The sequence below is a fragment of the Conger conger genome, chromosome 5 (assembly GCF_963514075.1).
Source record: "Conger conger chromosome 5, fConCon1.1, whole genome shotgun sequence".
Lineage (NCBI taxonomy): Eukaryota > Metazoa > Chordata > Actinopteri > Anguilliformes > Congridae > Conger > Conger conger.
Window position 1 is genome coordinate 57882029 of NC_083764.1, and position 13111 is coordinate 57895139.

Consider the following 13111-nt stretch of genomic DNA (forward strand, 5'->3'; position numbering starts at 1 on the left):
TCCCCCTGGCCTTCAACCAAGATCATATGTGCCTGTAGGTAATGCAATTTTCTGTTAAACGAATGGATTAAATATAGTTTACTGAAAGCATATTAAAATGTTTTTAAAACAGCACAAATACTAAACATGATTAAATGTCATATGTTTTCATTTTGAAAAATTAAAGGACTGAAGTATATAAGGAAATAAAATGGATACCAAAATCGTAAAACCTCTCCACCCAGATTAGGAAACTTTTGTTTTTCTATGCTATCCCTTAAGAAAACAAAGCCACAGCTGCACATTCATGTTTTCCCCCTACTTAAACTGCCAGTATTACGGAGAAAAGAAAATCTCCCGGCTGTCCATTTTGCATCCTAACAATAATATTTTGGAATGGCAATCAGCAGTACTCTGAGCAGACAAGATGGAGGCAGTGCCTTTTCTTCAAAGCATGGAAGCAGGGCTTCCTGGACTCCTCAGACATCAGTATATTGTGAAAGGGAGCAGGACAATGGGCTCGGCATAAGGCAGATTATTTGTCCTCCCCTCTCAGCTGGAGGTTTCCCTGAGCACAGAACTGGCCGCTCCTTGTAGCTTTTTCTCCCGCCTTTATTTTTAACCCTGCATTTTTCATCTGCCAGCCCTGCGAGCAAATTACACAGACCATCTTATAATCAACTCAAACATCCCATCAAGAGCCGATTACTTACTGCGACCCTGACACGCGCACACCATCTTTTATTTATCCTCTCATACGCGCGTGAGACCTGCCATTAGGGCTGGCTCTATGGACTGCAAGTGGGTGAGTCATTCTTTATTTAACCTTCTCCATGTCTTCTCTGGCAAGCTCAGAGACCTAGGGCATTATCGTGTGTGTGTACCATGGCCGATCTCCAAATGTAAAGACGCTGAGCTACCTCACTGGAGTCATCAGTAAAAGGTCTAATCTTAGCTATTGTGTGACCGATCGTTCCGGATGTCTGATCTCAACAGATTATTTGAGGCTCCTGTACGGCAGAGATGAAGGCGAAGGAGAAAAGGAGAGAGGAAGATAGGCGGGACCACTTTGAGAACGGTGGGATTGTGTAGGAGGAGGCCTGTTGTAACTCTGGCACATTGGTTCTCCTGGAGGAGGAATCGAGAGGGCTGAAGTTAGATTTATCTGTAAGTTGGGGGGGGGCAGGGTAGAGTGGGGAGACTGAGTCCGTCAGCTGTTCCCAAATCCACTCTCCAAAGCCTCCCAAGGTCTGGAATGTTCCAACAGAATTACTGCCGAGGAGAAGTGCATTCCTTTAACATAAGCCTTCTTTTCATCTCTATTAAAATGAAAAAGAAAAGAATAGCACTGGCCCGATATTATTTGTATGCCTTTTGACATCTGCCAGGCATCACTACAACACTGGGGAGATGGATGCCAGATCTCCACCCTGATTTTGCCAATACCCAAATGTTGCTCGAACACAAAAACGCCTCGTTTGAATTTATCCCTAGAAGCGGTTGGCCCACGCTCTGTACCCAGTGTTATCAGTTAACCAGGGAATTACTTTTGGGTATAAAGTGCACCACAAAATAATGAAACCTTCCCAGCACCTTGATTGATCATTTCAATTACTTTTGTGGACAGAAAAGGCAAGCCCTCCGGCTTTATCTGCAGGCCGAGTCCTTTTCGAATGGGACCTTGTTCTATTAAAAAACTCCACATCCTAAATCTCCCCAAATCCGTTTTATCTCAGCGCGACCAGGAAAGCATTCTTTTGGGGCTTTGGTGACAGCTGCAGAAACTAGTTCAAGCATTACGGAAAGAGTATTATGTGACTTCAGTAGTAACAAGAATAGACGAGTTCAACAGCCAAGTTTCATATTTAAAAATCACCTTCCAGGGTACAGAAGTCACAGAGGAGGATGGTAAATGGTAAATGGTTGGCATTTATATAGCGCCTTTATCCAAAGCGCTGTACAATTGATGCTTCTCATTCACTCATTCATACACACACTCACGCACCGACGGCGATGTCTGTTAGCCAGCAGCACCTTGTGTTTTGGTTGGTTGGCGGTGTACTGTGTTTAGTTTAGTTACCAGTCGATACCGTGCTTCTGTTGGTTAGCGGTTCACCATGCTTCGGTTGGTTAGCGGTGTACCGTGTTTCGTTTAGTTACCGGTCGGTACCGTTGGTGCGGTGGCAGATTTGCATTGCGTGTCCCAGCCGTGACTGCAAAGCCGCAGGGGTCAGACTGCTCTCGCTTGTTTTCGCACGCCGTCATTATGAGTCGACACAGAACACCAGCGCAATGTTTCACTTTCTATCGATTTACATCTCAAACACATGTCATGAACACGCTGACAAGCCAATGAAGAAAATCATGCCAATGATTAAATACAAGTCAGAATTTGTTATTTCCATCCAAGGTCTCTAAAATGGCAGAACAGGCTAAGCACCATTTTAATAGCCTGCTGGCTGACGGCAAAGACAGCTGCTCTGATCCAAAACTAAGCATTTAATGGACATGCATATTCAACGCCTCTGTTGTTTCCAAACTTCCAGCAGAGATGGACAGCCCAAAAAACCAGGCTGTGCATCACACGAGCAATCGCATCGAAAGCCGCTGTCCAAAAGCAATCATTTTCCAGACCTGAAGAGGAAATGCTTCTGGAGAGCAAGCTTAATACGATCAGAAACTGCGCTCAGGCAATTTTACACTTCAAGGGCTCAGAAAAACCAACATCATGACAGTAGGACTGTGTATTAAAAAAAGAATGTGTAGCGTGCGGCTGTTTGGTCACCTGTCACATCAAGTCTGAAGAAGCCTGATCCTCTCTGAGGTTTGAGAAAGTACACATCCTCATCATTTCAACTCTGAGACAAGGACAGAACATTTTTAATAAAACACTCAATTCCCCCATGACCTCCTGGCTGGGGCGGGCATATCCGGGCTAAGTCCTGACTGTGTCAGTGCCAATGGCAGGCGGACTGGACTGGGCACCGCTGGCCACAGCGAGGCCCCGAGAGAGAGCCACAGTCTGCCCCTGACCTGACTGAGCAGAAGCAGCTCCACTGGGGCACTGAACTGCAGCCCCTGAAGGGCAGTCCTCCTGCGGCAGCAGGCCCTGAAGCGCAGCCCCTGAAGCGCAGCCCCTGAAACGCAGCCCCTGAAGCGCAGCCCCTGAAGCCCTCCTGCGAGATGCCTGCGGTGGGCCGCGCCTGCTAGTCCTGCATTCGCCTCGGCTGACAGGATGTCGCACATAAAATAGCCCTTCACATGCAACTGGGGCACACTAAACTGCGAGACGGGGCAAAGTAGAGCATAAAAATTGATTCGAAAATGTTTTAGATAATCTCTAGAGGTGGGTCTGAGGTGGTAGAAAAGTGTTTGTCGTTAGGGGTAAACGGAGGGCGACTCTTCTCCGCGTGAGGTAGCCTGTTCGTCATGGTGCCGATACCTCATCTCGCTTCAAACCAGGAGCAGCTTTTTTTTAACGTGAATGCTGCTGAGGGAGTAGCCGTGTGACAGATTTATGGGAAGGAGCAGCCGTTGATGGGGAGAGTCCCTGGCTGAAGTCAGCCACACCGCGCATTAAAAAAGACATGCAAACCCCTGGCTGAAGACCTGCGTTTTTCTCCAGGCCAGCGCCGTTTTTTTTACTGCCGAAACTTCAGAGGAAAGGGAAAAGAACTCTCCGTCCCTCGAGACGGCCGACAAAAGGTTGGACACGTTGAAAAATGGCTTCGCTTTTCATCAAAACTGCACAGATCAATTTGCCTGAGCCAACAACAAAACCGCGGAGTCAAACCGACATCGTTCTTCAGAACCGGCCTCCCGGTCGGTCCGCGAGCAATCAGTCTCATTTTTCCATTTTGTTCCTCCCGATGGAATTACACCTCCCCCCCCCCCCCATGTGCAACACACGCGGGTGCTGGAGTCCAGTAACAGCACGGCTCCACTGGGAATGATGCAGTCTGCACCACAATTCACGGCCCCCCAACAGCTTTCCACCCACTAGGCTATCATTTTATTCAAAACCAAAAACTTTACTTTTTAGACTGAGAGAAAACTAAAACCTACTATTGTTCAAATGTGAAATGTACACTAAAATGTACGCTGTTCTGTATTAGAAAATGTTAGACGCCTTTTTTTTTTTTTTTTTTTGGCTTCAAGCTCACTGCAAATTACTGAAGCAATCAGCAATGATTCAGTTGAAGTCAGCAGCCCTACTCATTGGCCTCTGAAGGAGACATCTGTTATTTCAGATAAGACCTTTTTGCAGGTCACCAGAGGGAGAAATAAATTTGTGGCTGAAACAGGAAACAGAAGAAAGCAATCGTGCATTGAACACGAGCAAGTTAAGCTATAGAAAGCAGGCTCCAGGCCAAAAAAAAAGGTATACGTTAACACTGTCAGGGGTATAAGCAGTGAGAGGGGCGCTCAACACCAGGGCCATTTCCCTCGCTGAAGTGCTCAGCCGTGCACTTGGGTGAAATGCTGGAACCAACCTGCTGCAGAGTAGGAGGGTGCTACTCTGAAACCAGTCATACTCCGGGGAATGAGCTGTACATCAATCACCCCTCAAGGAATTGGGCCAGGTTTTGATGCAAAGCAGATAACAGAGTTGTGAAATCCCCTGCTGAAATATGAATCGGTTTGAGGACAGGGAAAATCTCCCTGCTTTGCATTGTGTGCCGTCTCGTGTCGCTTAGCAGGACGTGCAGCGAAGCAAAAAGCATCGTCTGAAAAGCACTGCAACGAATCGAACTGCACTTTACAGAGTATAGCAGTCAACAGGAGTAACTGTGCCAACTGTGCCAACATCAACCATCTAGCGCAGCCTCAGTGTCCTGCTTGGAAAAAGTGTCCCTGAAGCTTCGGTGATGACACTAGATCATATTTGGAAACGGAAGGGCCTTGTGCCCTTGCACGTGGATTCAGTGCAGGTACGGTGTAGCTTACTATTCAGCAAGGTAGCGAACTAAGCATTTAGACGACAAAAGCATAAAAGGCGAGCAAGGATAAATAGCTACGGCCTCGTGCATGTCAGTTTGGGGAGACCAGGCAAGGTCTGAAGAGTCTTCAACAGGTGCCAGAAGTGTTGAGTCATCACTTGGCAGTCCTCCGTTGGCTGGGCCAGATATTTCCACCACGGAGGGACTAGAAACGTACGAGAGTGCCCTCGCCGTAGGGTCAAACAGTGATTTATGTACGTAATTTACCATTTCCACCCCAGACGTTCGGTAATTTGATTTACAAACGCAGTAACGTTCTCACCGCGTCTCCCCGTGTTGAGAGTCGATTCCCCAAGCTAATAACGGGCACACGGTTCATTTATAAATAATTGAAATAAGATTAATCCTCATGAGAAACGGGAGGGAGGGAGGGAGGAAAAAGCCTTGTTGCTGGGAGAAAGTCATCATCCCAGAGAGGGTCCACGTGCAAGGGCACAAGGCCCTTCCGTTTCCAAATATGATCTAGTGTCATCACCGAAGCTTCAGGGACACTTTTTCCAAGCAGGACACTGAGGCTGCGCTCCTTCCTGGCACAGAAAAGAGGTTCCTGTCATCATTTAAAGAGGTGAACTATCCCCAGAGTTCCAGTCACAGTGTGTCAGCGTTAGTCATTCAAGTATGGCGCTGCTCTTGTCCTGAAATGCAGCAATATTCAAGCTGATTTTATTTTAAGGAAAGTGACCTCACGGCACTTGCAGGTCCTTGACAAAATTATGTTTACGTTTCCATGTCTTCACTCGAGCATTTGTTTTAGGCACCAGATTCTACTGTTTGTTTTTAGATTTTTGTCATCAAAACAAACAAGGGAGGAGTGAAATTCAAAGTAAATATATTTTATACAAAGATCAAAGCGTAAGTAAATATATTTAGTCCGATATATTTATAAAAGTATGGATGGACGTGTGTAAAGGTTTGAAGACAGAGTGACTCCTTGTGTTTATCAGGTGATCTTGTTGGCATTTTCCATCTCGCTATATTCAAAGAAACCCCTTTCAGTTCACATAACACAGCCTTTCCAATTCTGCCCAGTCAAAATGCGTTGGGCTGAGGTCACAGACAAATTCAGTCTCAATGGACATCATTTAATTGGGGGCAGCAATACCATTACATTCAAGGCCCAGTCTTGATATGGGTTAATGATGGAGCCCGTCTCCAAATTTATACTGCTTACAATTTGCTTAAGCCTGGATGAATCACAATGAGGTTTTATAGGGATCAGTGGATTTCCTGAATTTAAGGACACAATAGAACAGGAAAATATATTTGTGTGCAGTTTGGGATTATTGATTGTGTGTTGCAAAGAAGGTCAAATTATACATCAGTCAATGCTGTCTGAATGCAAGCATGACTCTTTAGGCAGACGGGACATATAGATCTCTGTGTCCTAATTAATATGGATTTGGACAAACACACCGTGGAGCTCAATGTTCTTTACGTGTCAGACATTGACAATAACTCCAGGATGTTTGAACATGCTTGGCCTGTGTTTCATACATACATAATTCATCCAGCGGGCTAAAATGCCAGCATTAAGTAACCATATAATTAATGAATAATAAGTCTCTGAAGACCATCCCACAGGCATAACAAATAGAGAGAGCCATAGGGCTCATTTTTCCCTTCAGCTCATTTTCCCTTCCCTTTTGTACACAAAAGTGCAAAAGTTTTGGTGGTTTTGTCCGTGTTACATCCACAAGTTAACATCTGTGGAAAAACTATTTGATGGATGACCATGAAAACAACTGTTCCTCCAATGTTTTCTTGTGGGTTATTGTTTCTCTGCTGGTGAATAACATTCTTTGTGCTACTCTAAATGATACACATAGTCAATCAGAAGAATAAAATAAAAGGGCGTTCCATTTTAATGTTTTTCTCCAAGAATGTCATACCGTATGAAAATGACCTGAGCACATAAAGGGTATAGGGAATGAGACCACCAGCCGTCAGCAAACGCTGACCTTTGATTGGTGCTTGGTGACCGAGCTGCTATGAGCGAAACCGCCAAGCGCCGAGAGATCAGGTATTCGGCTGTGGTTTGGGAGCCCATTTGGAAACGCTCTGGGGGTAAATGGAAACGCTCTGGGGGTAAATGGAAACGCTGGCACTGGAGGCACTGAAATACCGTACCACAGAGCACTGCAGGTGAAATTAATTCTGCTGGTCCGGTCCGGTCCGGTGGGAGAGGGACAAAAACATCTTTTATGGCCCGTGTACAGTGCAATCATGGGGAAAGTTTATTCCGGATCGATACCGTTGACAGTGAGTTTTAATATCGCCCAGCAGCCTCTTGCGTGACTTGCATCAGCAGTGATTTGTGAAGCGCTGACTGCAGTGGAACTGGGTGGAAGTTCTTCACGCAGGCAATGACAAGGCTTCATGTGTTCGAAGCATGCATGTGGGGAGGTGAGGGGAGGGTGGGGGAGCGCCCTACACGCTACACCAGCATGCTTCTGTGCCATTCCACCAATCATCACCTTCACATCTGCTGACCATGCAATATTAAAGGCCTTCTGCAATCACTTTCTTTTCTTTACATTAAAAGCGTTCATTAAGCGACAAGATAAAAATACTTTTTCAAATGTATGAACAGGAAAATTATAACATTTCCCTTTGGTGGAAAGTTTCTCATTTCTATACAGGAGAGCTGGATGTCTGTTGCAGTGTCGGTTCTGTAGATATATTCACTTTAAATTCACGTCAGACAGACTGCACTGCAGAATGGCTCAAATGTAAAGTGCGATGTTAGCTATGCCAGTAACACAGTCTGGATCCTGTCCCAAACCATTCTGTAGTGGACAGAATCAGAACTTTGGGGCATATGGGATAAAAAAAATTAATAAATAAAAAAACCCTCATAAAATGTTAATGTCAACTGAATAAAATAGGCTTGGTATAATATTTAAGTTCATGCTTCATGTGTAGAATCACTGAAAATAATCGGCCCCATGGCGCCAGAGAAAGGCGAGAAACGCGACGGTTTCTCAAGTGGAGGAGTTTGTTTTTCAAACAGGAAGTGCTCTGGATGCGGCGTGAGTGACAGGCCCTGCCTCGGCTGTAAGCTCCTTACTCTCAGCGCCAGGACGCACGCAGACTGCCAGGGGCAGATAACCTCGGCCTTAACTGTGTCCAGCACGGCGGATTATTCATCGGCAGCGCATAAACAAACCGCCGTGACCGGGTCCCCCGCTGGACCGCCGACTTCTCAGGGCACCGAGAGCGTCGCTCCTCCCCCTGTTCGCCTGAGGCGAAACATTCCTCAGGGTCCATTCCCCGGTCCCGGGCCACTAAAATGTGTTTCAGCATAGAGCACCTGAACATTTGAAAAGTGGGTAATGTTGAATGATAATTTCTGTCAGATGTGTGTATTTACAGGATCAGCCAGCTGGGGAGTGCAAGGTTATATGCAACATTTTAAAAGTGTGTCAGGCTGAGGTCTGCTTGCTACTGACAGGTCAAGAAATATTATATCGGCTGAAGAGGAAAACAATCTCTGTTGGAAAACAATCTCTGAAAATATAAAGAATGCTGACAAACAAGCAAAATAACCTGTACCAAGGCTTATATCCAGGATAAATGTTTTCTTTTTCCTTTTGCGATTTTATGTTTATTAAAGCACAACTAATAAAAAATAATGAACACTCCAAAGAGAGGAATGGTTGCACGGGGGGGAGAACATAAACTAAAAAACGGGCGGCATGCTGAAGAGAATCTTCCCTGAATAAGTGCGCGATAAAACAAGCTCCCATCAGAAACCGCCTCGGGGATGTGGAACGTGACCGGAAAAGTAAACATTCTTCGGGGGGGGACCCAGGGGCGGAGGAAACCGCTCTTCCTCTCCTTTTTGGTTTCTCGGCAGAAAAGTGCCGCGGCCCACCAGTGACCGTTGTCAGGGCGTGTCAGTCAGCAGGCCCGCTGTAGGGAGCCCAGGGGCGGGGATCGCGTAACGGGCCACCGCAGAAGCACAGCGCGCGCAAAACGCGTGCGCGCCTGGCTCCACTCGTCAAGCACACAGCTGCGACCCGGCTTTGAAGAGAAAGCCGGTCAGGTGTTCACAGGGACGGGGCGCAGGAAAACATCCATTCTCATTCTCGCGTCAGCCGCAGTTGTCCCAGCCCGTACACCTAAGCCCTATGCCAGGCGCAGTGGCTGTTTATACAGCTGGGGGCGAGATACGCCAACTTAGACAAATGTGTCATTGACATTTTCATAATGTACACCCAACACCCAACAGCCACAAAGCAAGAAGACTGCAAGGCTGCAAGCCACAAAACAAGAAGTGGAAGCGGTTTCCCCTCACACATTCAATGCACCATGAATGCACAACTATAACCTAGCAAGCACTCAACACAAACACATTTCAACTCCTACGAAACTGACATGCCAAAACCAAACAAATCCATTCTGGAAGTCGTTCGAATTTCAGAAACATTACCCCCATTGTATATAGTCTCAATGGGTCTCTCACCAGCATTAAAATGATACAATAGGCACACAACTTATTATGCAACAAGAAACCATGCCTGCTAATCCTCATTAGGGTTTATTCCACAACCACAATTGATGCCATGAAAAAACCACTGTGACAAAAAAGAACCCCCCAAATCAATTAATTTCTCTTACTACATCATGATAATGCTTCAACAGGAACAATATATATCATTATACAAATAAGCTACAAGGCATATTTGAACAATCATATGTGGTGCAACGGTTATAAAATAGAGAAATGCTGAAATCTGTATCCACACTGTGGAGTGAAAATCAGCTCCACAGCATCATCGAAGAAAGAGCACCGGTGAACCAAAGATGTTGCCCTCAGGCACGCAATACAATAGTGTCAGAGTAAAAGGCTCATATCGCTTTCCTCACACATCACAAAAACAAACAGGATGTCACACTTCCAGAAATTTCACCCGATGACATTTGCGTGCCTCACAGTCATGATGATCACAATGTTTTAGTCCTTGGTGCTCATTCCCCGTGATTTAAACATCGGGGCTCTCAAAGCTTTCATCTTTCAATTATTCCCTTCTCCCCCAAAGCCCCAAAACCCTGAATTTCAACTGAATTTAGGAAAAATTGTATGGAATGATGCCATCACGCAAGTGTATAAAATATGCGCTGCCAATTGCCAAAACATAGATATGATGATAAATAGCCTACAATTTATACCCATATGACAATTCATACATGCATGGACTGAACACAACAAATGAAGACCTGAACTATCACAGGAGACGGGCAATCCACCCAATGCAGCCAAAGCGTTTCGAAGGAAGCGAACAGAATAACTATTTTCCCAGGGGGAACTCCATGTATTAAAGCTTCATGATGTAGTCCCCACTGTACTGCGGACGTAAAGCACATAGTGCTAGCAATTTTTAGTTGAGACATACGAACATGACCAACCTCCACACTTTAGCTTCCATTCATGCATGAAGACGAAAGCATAATTTGTGGTACTGTCTTAGCTAGCTAGTTAGTTACAGCAGCGCTGTTGCTACAGCAACGTCCTCAGTGGAACACTGGCTGGGCGTAATTTTACTGCGCTTTCTACAGATCTAACGGAGGCCAAGTTGGCTATTTATCCACCTGAATAAGTATTTGTGTAAATAATTGAATCATTAATGACGAAAGCCAACATCGTAAAGTTACTTGAACGGTTTTGTACATGCATGTACCAAGCATATGACATAAAATTAGCACGTATAATCATAGCTCAAAAAAATGGCAAACTACTTGCTGGCCGGTGATATAGGAAGGCAACTTATAAACTGTAGCTGGGTTCCGTTACCAACCCATAGCCAAGTTCGGCGTATTTCTTCTGTTGTTGCACAAGTTCATTAAACATTTGGGCATTGTAAAACAAGTCGAATGACCTCCGAAGTTTGAAGTAGAAACACCACAACTATTGGCTTGCTAACTCGCTTGCTAGCTGTAGTCTACTAATTGCATTTCGCTACTTGAAATGTGCCATTGAAATCGGTTCTGTGGACACGCCGTCCCGCGGCACACGTCACTGCGCTTAGGAGAAAATAGAAAAAAGAAGACAGAAATGCCTCTTACCTGAATATAGTACGGCTTTTTCAGCCAGGCCCATGAAATCAGACCCTTTGCCATCGCGAAAATGGCACATCTCACCACATCAACCTGCAAAAAGGATTGCCGGAATTAACAAATGTGTGCTTAGCTTGTCTATAAACTGGCTAAATAAGCAATGGGCGTTCCGTTACCTAGTAATTCTTGTTTTTCTTTGCAGATATTTGCAAGTCTGCCTCCGGATGCCACAAAAGCACCTCCTCGGTCAGTGCAGTTGTCTTTGCACTGCAGCTGTTAGTAGACCACCGCTGGATAGTTCAGTCAAACGCAGCCCATAAAGGCGCAGGCACAAACGATTATGCCGACAGAAAATAAGTTGGAATATCGACTAAGACGAGGAGCCTAAGCAAGCATTTCTTATTATTATTTTATTATTATTATTTATTATTCTCACCTTCATTTCGCTTATCTCGTGAAATGAGTCGCATAACAGATGTCAAGAATGCGTCTGTGCGCATGCTGAGCTGAATACCTTTCAACGGTAACTTAAAATGCCGTTTTTCACCGTACCGTTCCCTTTGGACAGCCGTGGGCAGTTCACAAACATTTTAGGAATAAAGATCACTGTCAGCTGTCAAGCATCACTTGTTGCTTTTAATGACACACGAGAGTATTTGAAAGATGTATTCAAATCACTGCTTTAAATTTGGGAAACAAAAAAAGAAAAATCAATATACAAAAAGTTTACACCAAATACCGGATTCACAAGTACCCTCTTTTTATTGCGTATTTCAATAGCATGCAATTTTTAATATGCAGTTTAATTCAGAATCAAACCGTGTCCTTGGGGGGGGAAGAACACTATGCAGCACTTATTTTTGAATAGACTGACAACACGCATCCTTTTTGAGATTTTACTCATGTCATCTTCTGTTACATAAGGTATGGTCTTCGTGATACAATTAAAGGGCATGCAAAGCATTACCTTGGAGTGGTAGGCTACAATGGCCAGGGAACTGGGCTTGTAATTCAAAGGCTGTCAGTTTGACTCCCAGTTGGGATTCTGCCGTTGTACTCAAGGTACCTTAGGTACTTAACCTGAATTGCTTTACTAAAATATCCAGCTGTATAAATGGATTCAATGTAAAAAAAATGTAATCTGCGTAAACTGTTCTGGATAAGAGTGTCTGCCAAATGCCAAAATGCAAAATACCATAAATTCCAAGCTATAAACAGTGCATCCGGAAAGTATTCACAGTGCTTCACTTTTCCCACATTTTGTTATGTTACAGCCTTATTCCAAAATGGAATAAATTCATTTTTTTCCGCAAAATTCTACACACAACACCCCATAATGACAACATGAAAGAAGTTTTTTTGAAATTTTAGCAAATTTATAAAAAATAAAAAACTAAGAAATCACACAATTTTGAGCTTCATGGCAAAGGCTGTGAATACTTATGTACATGTGATTTCTTTGTTTTTTATTTTTAATAAATTTGCAAAAATTTCTAAAACTTCTTTCATGTTGTCATTATGGGGTGTTGTGTGTAGAATTTTAAGGAAAAAAAAGAATTTATTCCATTTTGGAATAAGGCTGTAACATAACAAAATGTGGGAAAAGTGAAGCACTACTTTCCGGATGCACTGTACGTGTTAATTCACTGTGTTGCATGTCAGACTTGGATATACATGTAATCTTACAAGTGAAAATTGGTTCCTTTTTAGCCCAAATGCCTCCTCCACAGGAAAGCATTTGACTGAAAAGGTGTTTACTTAATACAAATCAAAACAATCCAAGCTTCATGACAGATTTTTTAACAGATTTCTGAGAGTTACAACATTGTAGCATTGTCATGACTGTATAACTAATCAGACAACATCAGTGAAAGCATGCATTTTGAATCAGGCTCTTTTAAAGAACATTGTCTACCTTCTGCGAACAACTCACTCGTGCATTAATACTTCCACAAACAAATTTCATCATAATGCTTGTATATTGCCACATATGAAATAATTAATCCACCTATTAATCACATTGGATTGGTCCATTTCAAAATTAAATGCATGTTGTGTTGGCGACCACAAACGTC

At 44.1% G+C, this 13111-nt stretch overlaps 1 protein-coding gene across 3 annotated transcripts in view; it reads right to left on the bottom strand.

Moving 5' to 3' along the window:
- The window catches only part of dipk1aa (divergent protein kinase domain 1Aa), a 32781-nt gene that overhangs the window by 17958 nt on the left and 1712 nt on the right, over positions 1-13111 (bottom strand). For 2 of the 3 annotated variants that reach the window (XM_061243410.1, XM_061243408.1), the window contains exon 2: positions 11046-11129. In XM_061243410.1, coding sequence (XP_061099394.1) covers positions 11046-11099 — 54 coding nt within the window. In that variant the 5' untranslated portion in view covers positions 11100-11129. Of the gene's footprint in view, positions 1-11045; positions 11130-11212; positions 11336-13111 lie in introns of those variants that run through there. The other variant, XM_061243409.1, reaches the window with a different exon arrangement.